This window comes from Neomonachus schauinslandi, chromosome 10 (genome assembly GCF_002201575.2).
Source record: "Neomonachus schauinslandi chromosome 10, ASM220157v2, whole genome shotgun sequence".
Lineage (NCBI taxonomy): Eukaryota > Metazoa > Chordata > Mammalia > Carnivora > Phocidae > Neomonachus > Neomonachus schauinslandi.
The window spans coordinates 46,342,281-46,367,267 of NC_058412.1; the positions used below are offsets into that span (position 1 = coordinate 46,342,281).

The 24,987-nt window shown below is 34.1% G+C and overlaps 2 protein-coding genes across 2 annotated transcripts in view; both read left to right on the top strand.

Moving 5' to 3' along the window:
- Nucleotides 1–24,987, top strand: part of LRRTM4 (leucine rich repeat transmembrane neuronal 4) — a 707,152-nt gene that overhangs the window by 561,165 nt on the left and 121,000 nt on the right.
- Nucleotides 12,554–13,033, top strand: LOC110588725 (U1 small nuclear ribonucleoprotein C-like). Its single transcript, XM_044918640.1, has one exon. The coding sequence runs from the start codon at nt 12,554–12,556 to the stop codon at nt 13,031–13,033; it is 480 nt and encodes a 159-aa protein (XP_044774575.1).

Genomic DNA, 24,987 nt, shown 5'->3' on the forward strand with positions numbered 1-24,987 from the left:
CTCCTGGTTTTGTAAATAAAGATTTAATGGAATATAGCCTTATTCATATATTTAAATATTGTCTGTGGCTACTTTATAATGTTGTAGTGGCAGAGTTGAGTTGTTGCAACAAAGATTATATGACCCACAGAGTTTAAAATATTTATTCCCTGACCTTTTATAGAAAAAGTTGTCCAACCTCTGGTTGACCCAAAAAGGATATATTAACAAAGGGCGCCTGTGTATTATACATCCCAATAAACAACATGGGCACAGTCTTTCATATACTATAAATATCTTGCTGTAGAGTTATAGTCAACCCAGGGAAGAAAATAAGGGAATGTGAATATGGGTCTTTTATTTGAAATGTGTTAGGTTTATAAATGTTATCTTATCTGGGATTATCTGCATTTAATTTACCTGGGAATAAGTAGATGAATCTGCCTGCTAAGAAGCAAGCTAGGGTTCCAAGTCAGATATTAAACTCAATTCTAGAAACATAGTTGCATTTTTGCACATCTGAGTTTTGAGGGCCTAGAATAGCAGGTCATGATATTTTACGTCAAAATACCATGGATCTAAAATTAGTGGGAGTGGGGCACTTACGTGGAGCAGTCAGTTAAGCATCTGACTCTTAGTTTTGGCTCTCATGGGGCCTCACAGAGTTGTGAGATCAAGACCTGCATCAAGCTCCACGCTCCAGAACAGACTGCTTGAGTTTTACTCTCCCTCTCCTTCTGCCCCCACCCCCTGCTCTCTCTCTCTCATAAATAAATAAATCTTTAAAAGAAATTAGTGGGGACATAGTGACTTTAACACTTCAATTGGACACTAGTACCTTTCAAGTATATCTCAGATTTCAACGAGAACTTATGTATATTTTTTAAACTTGGATACAACTAGATGCTAGTAATTTTTCATTAATTTTGACTAACATGAGTATTTTTTTAACCTGTAATCATATAACTCTAACATTTCTCTGGTTAATTATCATAATTCCTCTATTTTCTTCTCTCCTCTGGAATTTATAGCCTACATATATTTTATCTTCAGCATCTGTTCTACATGTCACTTTTTTCTTTTTATCACTTCCATCTCTTTATTCTTAACTTCTGATTGCTGAGAAAATTTCTCTGTCCTCAAATGCACTGGTTCTGTTTTCTCCAGTTACAAATCTGTGACTTACAACCAGATTACCTTTAAAAATTCAAGGATTACCTTTTTATTTTCCAATAAACATTTTCTCAGTGAGATTTATTTCTCATTGTTTAATAATTGCTCTATTTCATAGTAATAGTGTGCTATTGTATCTTGATGAGATATTTTACAGTTTTCTTCAGTTTTTATAATAACCTTTTAAATAAAATGACAAATACGGTAGTTCCTTGAAATTTTTTCATATATATACGTATATGAAAATATATATATATTCCTTTTACTTAGTCCCTCAAAGAGAACATTTTTCTGATCTACTATATCTTAAGCAGGTAGAGTTGGCTGGGATGGTTTCAATCAGGCATGACATGAGTTGCTTTGGTGACTTCTTTGTGTTCTGAATATAGAAGAATCAAAAATATATGAATCAAATTTACTTGCGTGAAGGAGGTAAATGTATCCAACTACCTTCATTTTAACTTTCACCTCTAGTAAAATGTCAGAGGTCTAAGCTTTCAGAGCAAGAGAAAGGTAGTACAGCTTGAGATAGAGGGAGAAAATGATCTTTGCCTCTCTATTAAAAATAGATCTTGCCAATTTATCTGGGGCACTGTCCCCTGTTAACAGAAACACAACTCTAACCAGAACAATCTTCAAGGCAGAAGTCTGCCTTAATTGTTAGGGCCGAATCCCACTTTGAGATCATTTCATTTACTTAATGGACTGTCCGTGAAGACTCTAACCCATCACCTACTTGTTCTTTCCTCTGGTGACTCTTACCCCAATCAGGATGTCTTCACCCAGCTTGCTCTCAGGGTCCACCTCCTATTCCCAAAGCAAGTATTTTCTTGTGTATGGTAAATCACCAACTGATTGTCTTTTCCTTCCCTTTGGTCTAATTTTGAATTTTTTGAGAGATTTATAAAATTTTTTGATGTTTGGATAACTCTTTCCTAGATCCAGCATCAGTTCTTATTTATTGATACATTTTATTGGGTATTTGGAAAATGGATTTCTTCAGCTTCAGTATTAAGCCCAGGTGAACAGAAGCTTTTAACATCAATGAAAAAGGGCATCGTTTAATTTTTATTTCATATGCATAAGATACCTGAAATTTCCTTTCTACATCTAGTAAACTGAAGTTAGTCTGTGATTTATAACCTTTGTTGTAAATTAATATGTAACTATAGCCAGAATTTAATAAAGAATTGTAATGGTGAACAACAAGATTAGTTAATCTTGGAAATTAATCTAAGTTTTGGTATTAAACAAATAAAAGTTTGTTAAAAATTATAGAAATAGAATTAAATAAAATGAAACATACTAATTTAAAATTTCAATTTAAGGTTGTTTTAAAAATAAATAGAACTGGAACACTACATCAAAAACTAATGATGTACTGTATGGTGATTAACATAACATAATAAAATTAAATTAAAAAAAATACCACTACAAAAAATGGTGGCATGGGAATTTAAGTCTATCTAAACCCATAGCCCATCCTCCACGTAACACCCACTGTCTCTGTAATAGTGTTAACCAGGTAAATAATGTCAGACAGAGGGGTAGAAAATAAAATTAAAAGGACAAAATGCCTTTGTTGCCTGAGGATAAGATTAAAAAGTACTAACTCTAATTGTCCCACAAACACTTCAGCAGTTTTTCTAATTAATCTCTTTAAGATATTTGGAAGAAATGCCAAACTCTAACCCCCCTGTCAGATCATTTCTTCATGGAGGGTAATAACATGGTTAAATACATGATTACAGAGAAATAGCTCCAAGCACTGAACACAGTGTGGGCTTTCCTGTGGGCTTGAATTTGAATTCTGAATCTATCACTCAATTTGGGTAACTCCTTTAACCTTGATGAAGTTGTTTCTTCATCTTTAAAATTGGAATATTGAAGCCAACCTCAAATGGTTGTGTTGAAAACCAAATGAAATAAAACACTTTGAGAAGGTTGTGCAGGAATGCCTAGAACACAAATAGTATCTTCCATCGAAATATTTAGTAATACCTACTGAGCTGTATGTAATTTTTTTTAAAGATTTTTATTTTATTTATTTGAGACAGAGAGAATGAGAGAGAGAGAGCACATGAGAGGGGGGAGGGTGAGAGGGAGAAGCAGGCTTCCTGCTGAGCAGGGAGCCCAATGCGGGACTCGATCCAGGGACTCCAGGATCATGACCCGAGCCGAAGGCAGTCGCTTAACCGACTGAGCCACCCAGGCGCCCCGAGCTGTATGTAATTTTTAACCTCATATTATTCAATTGGATATAGAAACCTTGCTATTTATCCTGATGATTTTTTATTAAATCTTCTTAATATTTACTTGATATGTATTCCTTATAAAAAGTCATTCATTCTCTCTGTTCTGACCCAACAAAGTTCTATTTATTTTGTTTTTGTTTTTTGAATGACTTTTTATTCAAACACACTGCTCATTTTTTCAAGTGGACAAGAATGTGAAATAAGATCTTTAATAATATATTCAATAATCATGATTTAATTGGCATTCAATTTAAATTTACTGTATGAACAGAAAATACTCACTAGTTCAAATGATCATTGAAGCTTTAGAAAAACAATTATACTCCAGGTCATGAAGTGTAACTGAAATAATTCCACATATAAAGAAAAAGTAGAGGGAATACAGTATATATTTGTTATTCACAATGCAAATCAGAGAATAGACTAAAGAAAAAGAAATCAAACCTCTTGCAAATGAAATGAATTTAAAAATGACATAGCCACATGGTATTGATGAATCACTAAACTCTACCCTGAACCTAATAATACACTATATGTTAACTAACTTTAATTGAAATCAAAAAATGACATAGCCACAGATATGAAGGAAATTAAAGTAATTAAATAATTATAAATTCAATTTTATGGTGATAGACGTTGGGGAGGGTATGTGCTATGGTGAGCACTGTGAATTGTATAAGACCGTTGAATCACAGACCTGTACCTCTGAAACAAATAATATATTATATGTTAAAAAAAAAAAAAAAGATGGCAGGAAGGGAAGAATGAAGGGGGGGAAATCGGAGGAGGAGACGAACTATGAGAGACTATGGACTCTGAGAAACAAACTGAGGGTTCTAGAGGGGAGGGGTTGGGGGGATGGGTTAGCCTGGTGATGGGTATTAAAGAGGGCACATACTGCATGGAGCACTGGGTGTTATACACAAACAATGAATCATGGAACACTACATCAAAAAGTAATGATGTAATGTATGGTGATTAACATAACATAATTAAAAAACACTAAAAAAAGTTAACATAAAAAAATATAAAAGATGGTGTTTTAGGGAAATATTAACTAAGATAAACAACAAAAACAAAATAGAAAACATGACTAGAATAGAAACTTGAAAAAAAAAAAAAAGATTTACTGGGACCCAAGAATGCAACCACTGAAAGGTAGTTTTATGAATAAATACATTACACATTTACTCTGTAAAGTATTACTGACCAGAAGTAAAACCTGGACGCTTCATATTTTTTCATAAAACTCTATCATAACCTTATTCCAAAATATTCCAAAAATAGTGTACTAAAATTAAAACTACAGACACTACAGAATATTCCTCAGTTGGGGGTATAGATTAAAAATGAACCTAATAAACAAAAACATGAATGCAACATTTCAACTATGTGGTTAGAGAATAAAGTGCCATGACTAAGTGTGTTTTATTCTGTGGATGAATAAATGATTCAATAGTATTAAATATATTAATATAAATAAGATCAAAAACAAAAACCACACAATCATGAAAATCCTTAAAGAACTGTGAATAGAAGTACACCTTTTTAATATTAAAAAACTCTATTTTTAACAATATTTAAACATAGTGGCAAAATTCTAGAATGTGCTCTAAAATAAAGAAGTAAGTCTTCTATCTATCACCATTATTCTTTTACATATTTTCTAATACTTCTAATCAATATATAGAGAAAAAATAGTTGAAATAGGAACTATGAATATTGGGAAATAAATGACAAAATTTATCCTTATTTGCAGGTGTTAAAATTATTTACTTGAAAAACTTACTTTCAACTTAAAAATCCCAAATTAACAAGGAAATTCAGTAATATATTTAATTAAGTAAACAGATGTTAATTGTCCTTTATCAAAATAATCTGAAAGATAATCATAAGAGAAATGTATACCATTTACATTAGAAAAAAAACAACGAATCTAGCAAAAGCTTATCATGAAACATACAAGATAGGAAACACATATTGCTAAATCCACATGTTTCCAACATATATAAATCTCTTAAAAATCAATAAATATAACAAATATTCCCAAGGAAAATGGGTCAAGGTCTTAAATAAGCAAAGCAGAAGAAATAGATATAAAGACGTGTTCAGGGACTCCTGGGTGGCTCAGTCAGTTAAGCATCTGCCTTCAGCTCAGGTCATGATCTCAGGGTCCTGGGATCAGGTCCTGCACTGAGCTCCTTGCTCAGTGGGTACTCTGCTTCTCTCTCTGCCTGCCGCTCCCCCGTTTGTGCTCTCTCTCTGTTAAATAAATAAAATCTTAAAAAAAAAAACCACAAAGATGTGCAATATCAATAATGCTAAAAAATAAATGAAAATATTTTTGATGGCAAAGATCAAAAATTATATGATGATAACCAGTGTCTTCTATGGTAAGGAAATTGGGCCCTGTGATATCAGAGATTTTTACTTGGTAAATCTAAGTTAGTATGACCTTTCCAAATGACATTATCTCTAAATATTTTAGAACAGTTTTGGAATTTTATGTACCTATTTCCTGTTTTACCTCTAAGATTTTATCCTAAGAAAATAATTAAGGGTGGATAAAATTATACTCACAAGAGATTCATCATAATACTATAATTGCTGAAATATCAGAAGCAATCTAATTGGAAAAAGTATCAAACTAAGACATATACCTGAAATGCAGTATTATACCATTTTTGCAGAAGTATCTTTATTGATATAAAATAATCATTGTGATACAATAAATGAAAAATGTTTATAAAATATTGGGTATAATGTGTTACATTTTATTATATACAAATACCTAATTAAAAGGATACCTATCATAACTCACTGTTTTTAGTATATGGTGGTGGGGTTATGGACAGTTTCAAACTACACATATGTGACTATACACACAAACACCCAAATAATGAATTTTTCATTTTTTAAATTGGAAATTGTGACTTAATTGTTGCATGTAATTCTATCAAAGTGATGTATCATTAATTTTTTTTTCCCTAGCATCATTTTGCAGTACAGAAATGTGTCAAGACTTGTATCCCTTAAATTTACACAATGTTGCCTATCAATGTTTTCACTTTTTTCTGTTCCTCTTGAGTGTATATATTACATGTCATTATCCTATTCTATTTCAGTTGCCATTTCTCTGTCTCCCTTTTTCTCCCTCTGTTTCCCTGTCTTCCCCATGAGTCCTCCTATCTCTGCTGCATTCTTTCCTCTTTCCATATTTTCAGTTTCTCCTCTTGAATGAGCATATCAGAATTCCATAATGACCCATTCTGTGACCCCATGGCTTGCCTCCCACTGCCATTAACCATAGGAAAAAGCTATAATTCATTAACCACAAACCCTAGGAGAAAGCTGTCACTCTCAAGTACTAGATTTAAGGTTTTTGAAATGCTTGATAGAATTACTTCAAATGGAAAGATTTATACCCTTTTGGGTGTACAATCGTTTCTTGACAAGGAATATGTCCTGTCCCAACATTTGTTCTTGGCTGTCAAGGACAACATTTTCATTTTTATTTTCAAGAAATCCTTAATGGACTTAAAACAAATAATTTTGAAAATGCTCATAATGATTATTGTATTAACAAATGGTATGACAAAATGATCATCTCTTTTATTACAGTGGCTGTACATCCATCTATTATCTTACTCATTGACGGTTTCCTTTACAAATTCAGTACTGATTGACTCTTATTCTCAGCCTTCAGGAAAAATGTTTCTTTCTAAATGAATCATTGTTAACTAAAGGACACTTTCTTAGACATTTCTTTTTCATCTTATTTCCTGAGTAAAATGTACACATATTATGGATCAAATATGAATTTCATATTTTCTGCAAAGATTAGCTACTTTAGATTATTTCACTGAGTAAAGACATTTTATGTAGGTGAATTTATTAATACCATCAAGCTCATCAACATCCTATCTTGTTATTTAGTCCAGACATTGTGCAAAATGCATGAGAATGGTCAAAAAAGATAATGTCTAGGGGAAGAATGAGATATATTTCTATGTTGGGGAAAAATGAAATAAGCTGGAAAGAGACACTGATATGAGATCAATTAACATTTCACACCACAGTTGTTTTCATATAACCCAGTGTTTCTGTGAATTGAATGACCTTCTAGCATCTTTGTAGCCATTTCATTGCAAAGGCCTCTTCAGAAACACAAAGTTACTATTTAGAGTGATAAGTAAAAATCTGACACAAGCTCTATCCTTGGGTACACACATACTCTTTGAAAGGAGTTCCATCAATCCATGAATAATGAGAAACTGAAAAATGTATATGCTTAATAATAGGCCTTTAAGAATGAATCATCTTCAAAACACTTTTGAAAAGTGTGTGGCTCATATTATTTTTATTCTAACACTTCATGGTGAGTAGTTTTATAAATTATACCCATTTTTTAAAAAAAATATGTAACATTTGATGTTTCAGGTCACTGAAAACACTGAAAACTTGCTAATAGCAGATGGAGTTTGAGTATGTGTTTTCTAATTCTAAGTCAATGTTTTTTGCACTGAGCCAGCAGCCTTCTAAGATACTGGCTTTGAGTCCTTTTTACTCAAATATATGAAAATGGTCATTTATGGGCAGTTTGTATCATCTATACTCTCTCAAAGATTTATATAAACACTGCTGAGAGATGTATAAAGTTCTAGCTAGTCATATTCTCAAGCTTGCATGACAACAACACAGATTATTTTCCATTATGAAAATATTATTGCAATGATTCATGTAAGTGTAAAACATAAGGCAAATATCAAGTGTATGCATAAACCCTATTGGATTGGGACAGTTGTATGTCTACTTTATCTGTGATGATTTTCTTCCTTGAGCAACAATCTCTGAATCAAATCTGGTATGATCAGTAGGGTTGTAGGTTTTATCTTCTTATAAAATATATGGCTATTCAGAGAATAAGGTTATATCCTTTTAAGTTAGCTAACTATGTAACAGAAACTTCATGACTCCTTCCACCTTGGCCTACAGAAAGAGGTAAAAAATATAGAATGTATATGGCAAAAGAGGTACTGATCTTTGTCACATAATTTTTAAGTAAGTAAGTATTTCCACATTGATATTCCCTGTAGTGAAATAAAACCATAAACAGAGTGGGAAGAAACTTAGAAGCACCAAGTCAGTTCTTTCTTTGCCTGCTTGAATCCTGTGTACAAAATCCCAAACAAATCCCTACCTAGACCTGCTATTAAAACTTCCAGCAATGATTAACTCATTGATTTCATTAGGTAGCTCATTCCAGTTATGTATAGCTTTTATTGCTAGCAATTTCTGCCTACTACTGAGCTGAAAAAAAAAAAAAAAAACCTCCTTATAAATTCAACCTAGAGCTTAAGACATACCTCATACAGTAGGACTTTAAGTCTCTGAGGACACTTTTTTGAGTATCTTTTAAATCTCCAACTTTATTATTATATTTGAGCCAGATCTGCTAAGGGTAACTCACTACTATCTTAGTCTTCTCTTTATAGAGTAAAGTTATTTTTAATAAGATCTTAACTGCATATTTTCATTAACCTTGTATAAAGATCTATCTAAAGTAAAGAGATGTATGAATTAATTCTATCATCGAATGTTTCCATTAGCCACATTATTATTATTGTTAACACTCTGAGCCTTAGGTATATGTTTTTACTTAAAATTTTAGGAAGTTATAAACATATTTATTTAATGTTCCATTATAGCAACATCATCACTATAATTTTAAGAAAGAACAATAATTTGTTTTATTTCCATTTGATAACCCATACCAGAATATTCTTTGACAAGTTGCTACATGTTAAGCAGTTGACCGTGTATGATCTTAGAGACAGATATACCCGTGTTTGTCTCAATTTTATTTGTTCTTACCTAATGAATTTAGCCTAGCATTTTAAACCAGGAGCCTTATGTTGTTTCCATATGTGATATGAGGGTTATAAAAACAACATTATAGTGTAATCATGAGGATATAAAATACATGAAAATGCTTGGCATTTGTTGGTATAAAGTAAAAACTAATTTCCTCTCTTCCCTTTCTCTCTTTTAATAAAGATAACCTGCTAGATATCCCAAACCAATCCAAGTTTTGCTATTTTTCTGTTTGTTCTTTCTTTTGTCATTAAAAAAACATACATTCTGTCTTCCAAATAAGCACATACTTCTTCTCTAACATTCTTGCCCAAGGTGGTTTCTCTAAGAAGACTATTTTTGTTCTCAGTAAATTTGTAAAACTCCATTAGGCAATTTGCTGATACAGCCTAATAAGAAGATAAGAAGATCTGCTAAGCATACAACAAGAGACATCCCATGAAGTTGAGTCACATGCTGCTCTGCCCCAGGTGTAGCTGGGATGGGCTAAGCACTGAACTGAGAGTGTGTTGCCATTGCCAGACAATTGCCATTGTCTGAATGGCAATTCTACCACACCATGCAAACCCGGGAAGTAACTTCACTTCTCTCCATTTCAGTTCCTTATTAAGTAGGTGGAAATAAGACCTGTCACTCAGTACTGCTGTCAAGATTAAATAAGATGTTGAATGTAAGAACTCCTGGCTTTCACATTTTCATTAAATTGGATTCCTACATTTGAAGAATGGCCACATGATGCTGAAACATTTGATGGATTTCCTTTAAATCTTAAAACATTTGAATCATTAGTAAATTAGTACATGGATAAAATACTCTATCCAATAAGAGCTCCCATTATGATAAAATAATATTATATAATTAAGAAAAGCAGCCTATCACCTTTCCTGGATGCAATTCTTATATGATAGTTTATTAGTGGTGGGATTATAAATATCTGAAACCCAGGAAAATACCAAATCTATCATTTATGTGTAATAAAAATACTTTATGGATGTTTCACCTTTTGATTTATCTCAGTTGCAAAAAATACCATGTTTGACTGCTATTCAGAATCCTAATTTCTCTGGACAACAATGTCATCAACAAACATTACCAAGCTTAGATAAAATAATCTTTTATAGTTTTAATGAAATTTGTTTGAAAGATAAATGAAACAGTTCAACATATATTAATGAGCTGAGAAGCTGTGGAATTTGATTGACAGATTAAAATTACATTAACCTTGACCCATCAAATTTATTACTTTATTATAGAAAAAGTCACTCCTAGTCCCTGGAAATAGACCTAATTAAGAGACACCAAGAAATGGTAAGAGTTCAAATGGACATGATAAAATTTTCAGAAACTCTTTCCAAATGCACCAGGGAAATCTACCAATTTGGGGCTAGCTGATGTATAACTTAATAGAATATTTTAAAACTAGGGCAATTTGATTCCAGATAAGTATTCAATGAAAAATAAAATGGTGTGCATAATGAAACTTAAAACAGAGTGCAAGGCCAGATAAAACTTAAAATAGGAAAAGTTCACTAATGGACCCAAATCTCATCCAGGAACTGTCTCCTAGTGTTATCCCTAGGGCCCCTACTATAGCTGCTGGTCTTATGAGGCCTCCCTGGCTATCATCTTCCATCTCTATCCCCAAATTCTAAACTTTCCATATTCCCCTAGGTCATCGCAATCCACATGCCTCAGGTTCTTTTCTCCCAGAGCTCTGGTTAATGAGAGGTGATCTGATACACAAATTCTTATTAAAGCATTACTATGAATAGTTGCTAAAAATACATTACGCTGCCTCAAATCTGACTGGATAGAGACAGGCCAATTAAAAAAAAGTAGTTATTTAATTTTAAGAAAGGTTGATTAAAAAAGGAGGAACATAAATAACTCCTAGCAGGTAGAGACAGGAGTAGTTGGGTGTAGCCACAGTGATCAGGGTGCTGTAGAAAATGGACTGCATATTTTTTAAAAGATTTGGAGATTGACCATTATTTTTGTATGTTAAATAGAGGACAATTAAGTTAGTTTCCATAATGTTACTTTCCTTCAGATAGAAGTCACACTTTTACAGCTTTTCTATGTGCTTTGACCAAAAGAAAATCTAAAAATTCCTCACGTTACAGAAGAGACCATGTGTGTGCACAGATGAGCATGTGCACATGCACATGTGTATGTGCCAGGTATGAAAAAGAAGGCAGACATTCTGGGGAATTTTTCTTTAACTGTTCTTTTCAGTAGGCATACTAATGGTTCCCCAAAGAAGTCTATGTCCTAATTCCTAGAGCCTATGAATATTTAGGCTACATGGCAGAGGGGAATTAAGGTTACATTTGGAATTCAGGTTGCTAATTATCTGACCTGAAAATGGAGAGATTATTCTGGATTATCCAGATGGACCCAATAAGATCAAAATGCTCCTTAGAAGTGGAAGAAGGAAGAAGAAAAAAGTAAGAGGGCGATGTGAGTGTCAAGAAATGAAGAGATGTAATGTTACTGGCTTTGAATGTTGGGGAAAGGAATCATGAGCCAGGGAATGCAAGGAATGTGAGCAGCTTCTAGAGCCTGGAGAAGGCAAGGAATTTCAGTCTACCCTAGAGCCTCCAAAAAGGAACCCAACCTTGCTTACATCTAGATTTTAGCTAAAACCCATGCCAGACTTTTGAACTACAAAACAGTAAGAATAGATTTGTGTTGTTTTAAACCACCAAATTTGTGGTAATTTGTTACCACAGCAATAAAAAAGAATTATTTGATTCCACAGAAGGTACTCTTCCTATATACATGGTGCCACTCCTAGAAAAAGGAAAGGGAAGGAAAGGAAAGGAAAGGGGAAGGAAAAAGAAGTTAGAAAATGCCTGGATTAGTTGAATTTTTAGGTCTCTCACAATTCTGAAATTCAGTTCTAATTAACATCTGCTAATATATGATTCAATTCAATAGTGTTAATTGAATGTCATGGGATTTAGTATTGCGCTGTTTTTATTTAACATGTTGTGAACACTTCCCTGATATTAAATGTGCTTTGTAAAGAAGATTAATTCCTATATGATATCCTATCAATGGAGATGCCACAATTTTTCATCATTACCTTGATTTTGTAAATACAAGATATTCCAATTTTTTATTATTTTAAATTGCTGAAATGAACATCCTTGTACATAAATCTTTGACTAGCACTCCTTATTTCAATTGCATAATTTGCTAGAAGTGCAATTATTCATTCATTCAAGAAATATTTGGGGGACGGAGTGGCCAACAGCCTGCAGAGCAACATGCCTAAGTTTTATTGTGACTACTGCGACATGTACCTCACCCATGACTCTCCATCTGTGAGAAAGACACACTGCAGTGGTAGGAAACACAAAGAGAATGTGAAAGACTACTATCAGAAATGGATGGAAGAGCAGGCTCAGAGCCTGATCGACAAAACAATCACTGCATTTCAACAAGGAAAGATACCGCCTACTCTATTCTCTGCTCCTTCGCCTGCAGGGGCAAAGATCCCACCTCCCCCCAGTCTCCCGGGTCCTCCTTGCCCTGGTATGATGCCAGCGTCCCATATGGGGGACCCTCCCATGATGCCAATAATGGACCCTCCTCCTCCTGGGATGATACCAGTGGGACCTGCTCCTGGAATGAGGCCACCTATGGGAGGCCACATGCCAATGATGCCTGGGCCCCCAATGATGAGACCTCCTGCCCGTCCCATGATGGTGCCCACTCGGCCAGGAATGACTCAACCAGACAGATAAGAAGAGACAGGAACCTCTTTGTATTGATTTTATATTGCTTGTTCTACTTCACCAGGAGATCGTGGTGCTGTGACTCTGGGTGTTTTCTCACAGCAGGACAAGGAAGACTTGCTCCCCCTTCCTATTAAAGAGAGAATAGTTTTTGCCGGGGAGTAGTGGGACCAAAAAAAAAAAAGAGCAATTTTCATTTGTATTGTGAAATGTGAAAATAAAATTGTCAACTGTTTTAGTTAAAAAAAAAAAAAAGAAAAATATTTGTAGAAAGCTGTGATGTACCAGGAGCTATTCTATGATTTGGCATACAGGAAAGAATAAAACCAAACCATTGCCCTAGTAGATACATTATAACAAAAGGAATATAAAATATAATATTAGGAATGACTATTGCTTTAAAAATAAACAAGATGAAGAGATAAAGGTGATGGTGGAAGTTTTGAGACTTCTGATATGTATTTCTAACTACCTAATACTCGAAAAGAATCCATTTTTGACATCTATAAAAAATATATGTGAGTATCCCACACTCCACACTTCTATTGGCATATATCAAGTTATTAAGCAGGTTTCATGATCTATTTAGTGTGGACATCATACAAACACATTGTTCTAAGTGCTGGGGATTCTGAAGTGAATAAAGAAATGTTCTAGTTTCTGTATATCTTGCTATCTAGTGGATTACCTTGTGTTCTATTGTTGCTATTATTTCACCCCAGTTTGTCTTTTACCTCTTAATTGATTCATAATTGTCTTTAATGTTTACAAGTTTCAAATGCATATGTAATGAAATCTGTCAATATTTTTGGTAACTCCATTTATAGTTTTAACAATTTTCCTATTACTCTTTTCTTCCTTCCTTCCCTTCCACCTACACTGCCTTCCTTTTATCTTCAGCCTGCCAGGCATGAACTCATCCTAAGTACTTTGCCCTAGCTATTTCCTTCATGTGGAAAAATCTTTTGCCAGGAATCTTTAGGGTTGATTCCTCATTTACCTCAAGTCTTTGTTCAAATATCACCTTCATAAGACTTACATGGCCAGTCTATTTACAACTCTGTGCTTCTTAATAGTACTCATCATCTACCATTATAAAATATAGTGTATGTAGATTTGTTGTTTACTTGTCTTTCTCCCCTTCCCTGGAGTGTAAGCTAGCTCCATGAGGGCAGGTATTTCTGAAGTTTCCTTCACCTCCGTATCCCCAGCATTTCTCTATATATTTGTTGAATATTATTAAAGTTCTTTCCTCTCTTGAGGTATGTAAAAATTCACCTACATTTCATTTTAATTTTTAGTTATTCCTTTTGGTGTAAAGTGTTAGTTAAGAGTCTCATATTTCTTTTTTTTTTTTAAAGATTTTATTTATTTATTTAATTGACACAGAGAGAGAGAGGGAGAGAGTGTGAGAGGGAACACAAGCAGGGGGAGTGGGAGAGGGAGAAGCAGGCTTTCTGCAGAGCAGAGAGCCAGATGCGGGGTTTGAACCCTCATGACCTGAGCCAAAGGCAGTCGCTTAACCAACTGAGCCACCCAGGCGCCCCAAGAGTCTCCTATTTCTTCAGATGTGGAGTTAACCAATTTTTCAACACCATTTGCTCAGAAACCTTCCTTTCTCTACTGGTTTATGAATGCAACTTAGCCAAAGAGTACATCCTTATATAAACTAGGTCTGTTTCTGGGAAAATCAATTTTTCAAAATATTTCAAATGCTAAATGAAGGATTAAGCTAAAATTAATAATTGGTCTACAGTATGTGCAAAAATTACAAGTAATATATATATATGGTACCTTTTATAATACATAGTAGTTCTTTTTAGATCTAGTAGACATCCTCCATAAAATTCCATATCTCCAGAACTATTTGCCCAGAAAACTCTACCTGGCTGTGAAAAATAAAAACTAGCGCAGACTTCAACAGGGGACGTTTATGAAATTATTTTGTACCACCACCCAGTACTGATATTTATGAATGTTTGGAAATTGCCCTTTTCTATAGTAGTAAAAATTTGACTTGCCACATGCAAGGGGAAATTATTTCAATGATTGTCATATTATGTCAAATATAGCTATATAATCTACTGATTTTCAAAAATTTGTTAGTCAACACACTCCATTTAAAATGTCTAGGGGTGCCACGGTGGCTCAACTGGTTAAGCATCTGACTCTTAATTTCGGCTCCAGTCATGATCTCAGAATTGTAAGATCGAGCCTCGGGTCGGGCTCCATGCTGGGCGTGAAGCCTGCTTAAGATTCTCTCTTGTTCCCTCTGCCCCTCCCCCCCCAAAAATAAAAAATAAAATGTCTAATTGTTAGGATATTAAGAAAAGAAAACAATTTTGCTGAGGCATTCCTATATATTTAAAATTAAACTCACAGTCACTGTCTAATAAGTATGTATTTTATATTTATACATCATTAAGAAGCAGAAACAACCAAGAGTATAACGTAATGCATGTTGAGTCTCAGGATACATTCTTTAGAATACACAGGAAAATTCATTTATAAGAGAAGAGACCTGTATGAAACTGTCACATCTCTTTTGGCTAAATTTTCTGGCACTGGAGGGAGTTTAATCATTCACTTGTGACCTCCCCTTCTTCATTCCATTTCTAAAGAGAAACTCTGAAAGAGGACTGGACAAAGGAACAAATCTGGACCATCTTGTTAGGGGTTGGAGTTGACATTTGGAAAAATGAAGAGAATAAAATATTTTTTTTCTTTATAAAGTCTTCCCTGTTTCGATTGTCTTCCCTTTTGATGGCTTAATTCTACTGATATAAAAAGGCCATATTGTTGTTCCTTTCTTTACGGATTGAATGCCATTACTGTAAATAGCTGTTCCTGCAGGAATAGAAGGGGGGCTCAAAGACAAGCGTCCACAGAACAAATGATTAGCCTAAACCTGTGCAGTGGGAATTAACATAGAGCCACGCCCAGGTCACTGAAGAAAACAGCACCTGGGAGGGGGCTATTAGCTACCTGGGCTAATCACATAATCCCACTTGTGTTTAGAAAATAGTGTGTGCCCTGGGGCGCCTGGGTGGCTCAGTCATTAAGCGTCTGCCTTTGCCTTCAGCTCAGGTCATGATCCCAGGGTCCTGGGATGGAGCCCCACATCGGGCTCTCTGCTCAGTGGGAAGCCTACTTCTCCCTCTCCCACTCCCCCTGCTTGTGTTCACTCTCTCGCTGTGTCTCTCTCTGTCAAATTAAAAAAAAAAAAAGAAAGAAAGAAAATAGGGTGTGCCCTAAGTATATTTCCTCCTAGTTGTATTAATTGCAGGTAAAAATTATGATACAGGTAGAGCAACAACTACGATGGTTTCTTGAACAGACTAAGATGTATGTAAGAATTCAAGACTCTATCTTACTCTTCTTCTCTTTCCGTTCATCACAGCTAATATATGCCTAGTTACCAGAGATTAATAATAGGCAGTTTTGTCATAATGTTATGTACTCTATAGAGAATACCATAATTTTACAAATCTGTGAAAAAATTCAGAAAACTGAAATTGATTCATTTAAGTTTCATTTGTGCCCAATAGATATAGGAATAAACATAAGTTATCCTGCAAGGTCTTACTTTTATTTTAGATATGGGGATGAAATTTGAGATGTTATAGGTGTCATATGACTGCATTTCCTTCCTCTATCTGCTCATGAGTTTAAATTTCAGGGAGCTAAATTTTCTCTAAATGCAGAATGGAAGGTGATTGCATTATCCATCAGCCCCCTACTCTGCACTGAATAAATAGCTAAAATTCAGCTTTGAGCTTACCTCCTCATCTCGAGTTTTCAAGGAACTTGGGCTCTTTCTGACTCAATGAAGTGATGACAGTAGAGTTGTCGAAACAACCACCTTTTCTCTGAAATTGAAATAACCTGAGAATGTCCATCTTAGTGAAATGCACTGGGCACCCTCATCAGAATATTCCCTTCCCCAAATCCAAAACAAGCAAAAGTACAGATTCTAGCTTTCTTCTAATATCCCTGTTTCACAATGTATAATGCATACTTTTTGTACAATTTCAGTTGCTTTATTTAATTATTCAACTCTTTTGCGTATAGTTAGTATTGCCAAATACTGTGCTCCTGGTACAAGAAACATAGCATGTAAATCTTGTACAGCAATCACAGTCCTTAAGAGAGTCCCTCTCAGAATGTGTCCAATAAATGCCAGCTAACTTGAAAAGATTTGAAACTCAGACTGACTCTTAAAGATTTGATGAAATGACACTTTCATTAACTAAGTGAAAATATAAAGGGATCATAGTTTTAAATAAAGTGATTCCCTTCTGGGAAGACTCTCTAAACAATTGCTATGTGGCCTGTAAATTTTGAACCACATAAATTTTTGCCAATTAAAGTATATGTAATTTTTTAAATTTTGGCCATCTCATGAAAAATCACACCTGAGTTAAGCCACATGGATTGTTCAAGCTTGATGATTTTCTTTTCACAGAACAAAATATAATTTGTAGTAGCCTGGCCAGGGTTAGGTAGAAATTAAAATATGTCCATATCTGATGAAAACTGTCATTTTTGTATCCAAAGCAATGAATTTTTTTACTCCGTTTCATTTTTATTAAACCTGACTGCAGAGGTTATGGTGTTTATTATTGAAATTATTGTTCAAATGATTTTTTGATGCCACATTGTGGGAAAAATGTAACCAAGAGTCTAAACTCATGTGTGCGTGTGTGTATGTGTGTGTGTGAGCTACAGAGAAACTCTAACTTTGTGTAAGGCATTTAGATACCTACATTTTTCTTTTTACAAATTTCCCATACAGAATATTGCATGGGGTTCATCTATGATTAATAAGTAATGATCTTTAACATCTTAAGGACAAGACAAGGACATAGACTTGGCATTAATTCGCCCCTGCCTTCACACACACAGTAGCATACAAACCTGCTGAGTGCTTTTATTCACCCTGTAAACCTGACAGATGTGATCCCAGTGAGGTTCCACCATAATCCACAGCTGAGTGACCCATATGTTATTAAAAAGAGAAAAAGAAAAGAAGAAGATTAATTCGTCAATGCAAGTAATTGGGGTTATGTTGCCATCCACCCTAGTCTGCATGGAAGTTAGCCACTTTCTTAATTATTTATAAAAAAACAAAATTGGGCTCAATACCACCAATATATTTTTTGCAGTGTGTTAACCCATGTGGCTCTTCACATTCCATTCAGACGGAGTGATGAAGGCACAGATTGTTGTCTTAATTGTACAACCTGAATGAAGAGTATATTGGATTTATGGACACATGGTGGACAGACCCAGGGTTCAAGATAAAAGTAGATACATACTTAAATCTCTAATAATTTTTTTGCTCTTCCTATTCTGGAAGGGAAGAACATTCTAGTATTTTCCATTCAATGCCCATTGGCTCGGAGAATGAATAATTTTAGCTTCATATGTCACCAAGTCTGCCTTTGTTCTGAGAATCTGTATCAAAATGAGGTGATATTTGTGACCTTGATTATAAATTGTACAGGCTACACAAATACTACATAAAGCATTATTTTTATTATGACCAGTCTTTTTCATTGATGGATAAATGACACAGCAATTTGAGAATAGATTCACTAATAAGAAATGTATAAGTAATCTATTTTATAAAGCTTATCTGAATGCAAGGTATTTTTATCCATAGCAAATAAGTCTACCATCTTCCACAAGTTTTATATAGAGTTGAAAATTAACACAGAATGCTATAAAAAGCAGATAAGTTACAAATAGAAATGCAAATGAAGGCTAAAAATTTATAATGGGAAAATATCTACCTGGTCTTGTGCTATTAAGTCTGGCTCTCTGTCTCTTTTTTTTAAACAACTGCTTTGTTACAAAGTATTTTTCCTTGTCTTACTTTAAAATAAAATGTCATTCTTTGATATTTGGTAAGTTAATTTTCTAAAGAGGTGAAAGCTGTAAGATTATAATTTATTCTTAAGAGATAATATTATAAGGCATAAATCAAATTGTTATTGTATTATTTTTAACTATCTAGTATAGCTATGTATATTTGTGCACATACACCTGAATAAACAATATGTGTATATATAAACCTGTATGTGTATATAAACCTATATACACTTACATATATAAACATATATACACACATAATGTAATATATGTGTGTATGTCTCACACACAAACACCCATTTATAGACAGATACCTGGTAAGCAAGCTTACAGTCAAGTGGTTAAAACTGTTGGTTGAGTTGAACAGTCAGTTTATTAAAAGAATAAAAAATGTCACTCAATCTACTTGCAAAAGATTTGTAATAGTGATTTTTTAAACCTTCACCAGATAGAATTCAGAGCCTTTCAAAGAGTTAATGCTTGGCCCATTTTGAAAACAGGAACATTAACATAACTTGCCAGCAAATGCCATTTGATTACAAGCACCACATTGAAAATCAGCTGATCTGCTCTTTTTAGCTGTTGTAGCAATTTGACAGTCGAAACATTCCAATCAATTACAAATGGATTAATTAATAAGATGAATAACATATTCTTCTCAAAAGCGGTCAGTTTAGAAACCACAAGTAGACAAAGCCTCTATCTAGACATAGGGGATCAGATGACTCAGTATTTTGTACACACAAGAATCACAGTATCCTAGAATCCCAGGTCCAATTAGACCTTAAACACCATATAGTCCAGTTACCCACCAGTGCTTGAATTCTTGCTAATGCATTATTATTTCTAACATAGTTTTCTAGCATATGGATGAATGCTTACTGCCTTCTGAGGAAACTTACTTCATTGTAAACACCATTTAAATTTAGAGAATAGTAGCTTTGAGTAGCCAAAGTATATCTCTGTAAATTCCATCCACTGATCATCTTTGTTTATCTTTCACAACAGACGTTGATAAAGACCATGCCTACATACAATTAATTAACTAATTTTATTTAGTATAATATGCACATTTGAATTTATTTAATTGAGAGAGTTACTTATAGTTGATTGAACCAGCTGTACCCTAAACTTATTTGAATTCGGGCCATTTAAAGTCTGCAAAGTTCTCCTCACATGGTAAATCTACTCATATTGGAAGGAGGAAAGTTGTTTGCTGCACAGTGGTTCATGACTAAATAATGAAAAGTGCCTTTATTCTAGTCTAGCATTAAACAGATGAGACATGTACAAATACTGTGCATCCTACATATGTATGGAATTTTGAGCAAAACAACTCTTTTAGAACTTTAGGGCTTTTTTAATCCTTAAGACCCAGAGACTGAGTCTGTGATTTTGTAAATGGAAGAAATAAGGACAGAATGCATTGATACACTAGAATCTTCTCTATCTCTGACCCTAAGATTTAATTATTGGGTCATGCCTTTAGGAAATATGCCCATGTCCTTAGGATGAGTTCTCTTTCAGTAATTTCTAAGTGTTTCAAACAAATGAGACTCCTGGAGGATCCATGCCTTAACTGGAGCGAAGACTCAGTTTAGACTAAAGTTGATACCCTACATAGGTACACACAAACATGCACGCACCAAAATAGGATGACAGTGAGTCGAGATCCCTATGGAATTCCACCAAAATTTCTGTGCATGCATATATTAATCAGTACCATTTTGATGCCAACAACAAGCATACAATTAACACACATCATAAATTAACCTGGAATTTACCTGTTTGTATTGCTTTTTTAGGCTGTATGTTGTTCACCTTCCTGGGGAGAATACTTTGAGATTGTTTACATATTTTTCTTGTCTTAAAATAAGCCACATAATCTAGAGATTATCTGCTCTTTGAAGATTTGAAATAATTTACCAAGAATTATCTGTATTCAGAGGCATTTAATTATTTCTTTAAAATTTTTAGATTAATACTATCAGAAGTTATCAAAGATTATTAGGATATTAGAGATTTTTCATCTCTACTCAAGTCAGCAATGGATTTTTTCCCAAAAGTTCCCTTTCTTGGAAAATTACCCCTTTTTATTTGGATATGACTTTTAAGAAATATAATTTCTTATATGTCTTGTGAACAACATATATTTGAATTTATTTTAAAGTTTAAGTGTGAAACTTTTTCTTTTAATACAAAATGTAACTAATTAATGTTTCAGAACCAAATAATAGAATGATTTCATTTCTTTAACTCATTTGATGGTTGATTTACAAATTCAACTCTGTGGTCAGTTATCCTTTAATTTTTTGTACATTGATTTTCTTTTTTTGCTTGTTTTCTGATAATATTATACCTGTTTCTCTGAGGTTCAAATTAAGTAATAGTCCTCTGATTATGATTTCTAACATCTTTTCACACTTTGGGGACAACTTTGTATCAGTAGGAAAGATTCTTAATAATCTCCAAAGCATGCCACTGAAATGCTGTTTCAACATTTCTTAGCACATTTCCTTCCAAGTCAATATTTCCCAAAAACATTTTTGAGGAACACAAATCCTTTAAGAAGCTCCTTGAAAGATGGCTTGGAGAAAAAATATATTTGGTAAATGCAGCATATTTCATTTCCCTCTTGTAGGGCCATAATGAATATTTAAAATGCTATGAATTTCCGAGTTTAAAATATGCAAAATAACTCAGCTTTTCCTAAATGTATTTCACTTTGAATCTCCCACTTCCTCCACTAAATTGTTTTTCTCCCCCCCCTTAAAATTAAACCTATTGATGTTCTATGGTTCCTTGGAACATGTTTTGGGAATTCTTGATATACATCACTGTTTTTAGGTTTGCCAAAAAAAAATTGCAATTTACACTTAAATCAGTTTCAAATGGCCTAAAATGGGAGAAACTATGCCTTATGGGCCTATTAAGTCTTCATAACTTCCTAAAATCTACTCTAGAAGCAATAAAAACAGTATGAGCATTGTAACATTGACATCATGGACCTGGCAGCAACTTTGGTAGCAGAATGAAACAGCTAGAGCTTTTGGCATGCCAAAACTAGAAAACTAAGGACTATTGTTCAAGGTCTAAAAATGGAAGACAAAGTAATCAAAATATGTATTTGGCAAGCAAACTATAAAGCCAGTTAATAATTTTGTATCAGAAAGAACAAATGAGACTGAGAAAGGTAAGCCAGTGAACAGTTTCCCAGGATGGAAAGGTTAGCTAGAGAGTGGACTGTGGGTTTGGATCAGTGGGTGGAAGACTGACTTTATTGTCTGATGACTCCACAGTCTCTGTTCTCTGTCTCTGCTGAAGGGTATTAAGAGATATATCAGGAGCTGCAAATGTTCTGGTAGAAACCTGTTTTTGGTGGGTCTGGACATCAAGTATAATTCTGCAGCCAGGATGAGTCCCAACACTCCCCCTGGCAGGTGTGCAAATTGGTGAAGTGACTCAACTTCTCTGCTTCTGTTTCCTTATGTATAAAATGGAGGTGATGACTTCACGGGTTCTAACTACCTTAAAGGAAATAATACATGAAAAGCATATAAAAGAGTGTCAGGCACATATTAGGCTTTCTAAAATAATAGCAATTATTATTGTTATTTATATTATTATCAGTATTACAAGACTTTAAGGATATGTAAGTTCTTTCCCAAATAGCCAAGATCTTGCAAAAACTTTCCTATTTTTTGGATACAGCTTCCTACTATTGGAAATTGACCAGAGGGAGGTTTCAGTTGTAATTTCAGTTGTAACTGTCCTAGAAAAGTTTTAAAGCATTTCCATTTTTGGAGATTATTACGTGAATTCTTCATACAACTGAGACCAAATTTAAGTTTCTTTTAATTTTCCTAGCTTTCACAATAATGTCTCAGGGTAATTTCAGTATTATAATAGCCCTATTAAATTACTTATTTTCTACACAGTATACCAAATAGAGGCTATTCTGCATTAATTTTTATTTTTTTTAAATTTCTCTTTCTCATATTTTAGTTCATTATATTTTTAAGGAGATTAGTTTTTCATCTGTGATATATGCTGCAAATATTTTCTCCTTGATTATTTTTGTCTTTTGCCTTTATTTGATTTTGGTGAAATTTTTTTGTCAAATTAATCAATACTTTCCAGTTTTGTGTTCAGATTTTGAGTCATAATTAGAAAGGCTTTACCTATTATCAGTTTATGAATTAATCTGTTTTCTTCTATTATGTGTCTTTCATTTGTTATATTTAGATATCTTATTCATTTAGAGTTTATTCTTATGTGAGGTTGTAACCTATTTCATCTTTTTCCACATGGCTCTCTAATTACTGACCACCTCCTGTGTAGAAGTCCATATTTTCCCCATTGATTTGAAATGCCATTTTTATCATACATTAAATATCCATTTGTATGTGGATTTATTTTTCCTCATATTAATTTTAAACTTTTCTTCAAGTATTTTATTGGGGCGCCTGGGTGGCTCAGTTGTTAAGCGTCTACCTTCGGCTCAGGTCATGATTCCAGGGTCCTGGGATGGAGCCCTGCATCGGGCTCCCTGCTACGCGGGAAGCCTGCTTCTCCCTCTCCTGCTCCCTCTGCTTTTGGTCCCTCTCTCGCTGTGTCTCTCCCTGTCAGATAAATAAATGAAATCTTTAAAAAAATAAAGAAAGCTTTTTGTTTTTGTTTTTGTTTTGTTTTGAGTTGCTATTATAAATTGGGTTTTGGGACACCTGGGTGGCTCAGTATGTTAAGTGTCCAACTCTTGATTATGGCTCAGATGGTGGTCTCACTGTTGTGAAATTGAGCTCTGTGTTCGTCTCCACTCTGGGCATGGAGCCTGCTTAAGATTCTCTCTCTCCCTTTCCCTTTGCACCCCCCTCTCTGTCCCTCTCAATCAATCCAATCAATCAATCAGATTTACTCTTCCAATAGTCTAACTAGATCTTATTCATATATAATGCCTATTCATTTTGTATTCTGCCACTTCAATGGAATGTTATTTTTTGTGTTAATCTTATCACTGATTCTCTAGAACAAGGGTCAGCAAACTCCTTCTTAAAGAAGAAGATAATAAATATTTTAGGCCTTATTGGCAATGAACTTCCTGTCACAACTACTTAACTCTATTGCTGAAATACAAAAGCAGCTACATAAATACATGAGTCAATAAACATGGCTGTATGGGAATAAAATTTTATTTACAAAAAACTTTATTTTACAGAAACAGATGGCCAGCCCATGAACTATAGTTTCTGACCCCTACTCTAGGATTGTCAATAATAGTATTATACTGTCTGGAAAAAGATGTTTTTAATTTTTTGCCCAGTTACTACAGCTCTAACAGTTTTTGTTTTGTCATGTATGTTCATTTTGTTTTGTTTTGTTTTTTTGTCTGAATGTGTTCATTCACACCTCCAATGTAGTATCAAATATTAGAGATACTGGGCATCCTTGCCTTTTGTATATCCTCAGTAGGAATGCCTCTAGTGTTCTCCAATAAGTAAAATGCTGGCTTTAGGATTGAGGCATAAACTTTTTACTATATAAAGCAAGTATTTATCAATTCCTATTAAGTGTTTTAATCAGAGATAGGTATTGAATTTTATAAAAGATCTTTTCAGCATCTACAGAGATAATCATGATTTTTCTGTTTAGATCTATTAATGTAGCAAATTATTTCAAGGATTTCCAAATGTTAAACTGTTCTTACACTCTTGGGGTGCCTGGGTGGCTCAGTCAGTTAAGTGGCTGTCTTCTGCTCAGGTCATGATCTCAGGGTCCTGGGATCGAGCCCCGCATCGGGCTCCTTGCTCAGCAGAGAGCCTGCTTCTCCCTCTCCCTCTGCCGGCCACTCCACCTCCTCATGCTCTCTCTCTCACTATTTCTGTCTCTGTGTCAAATAAATAAAAATAAATAAACTCTTCAAAAGAAAAACACTGTTCTTACATTCTTAGGATAAATCCCACTTGAGCATGACACTTTAGTGTGTGTGTGTGTGTGTGTGTGTTGCTAATAATCTATTTAGGAATTTGCATCAATATGCATAAGTGAGATTGGTAATTTTGTGTATATGAGTATGTGTGTATGTATACATT

Excerpts from the sequence above, each read along its gene's own strand:
- LOC110588725 (XM_044918640.1), top strand. The coding sequence starts at position 12,554 with ATGCCTAAGTTTTATTGTGACTACTGCGACATGTACCTCACCCATGAC.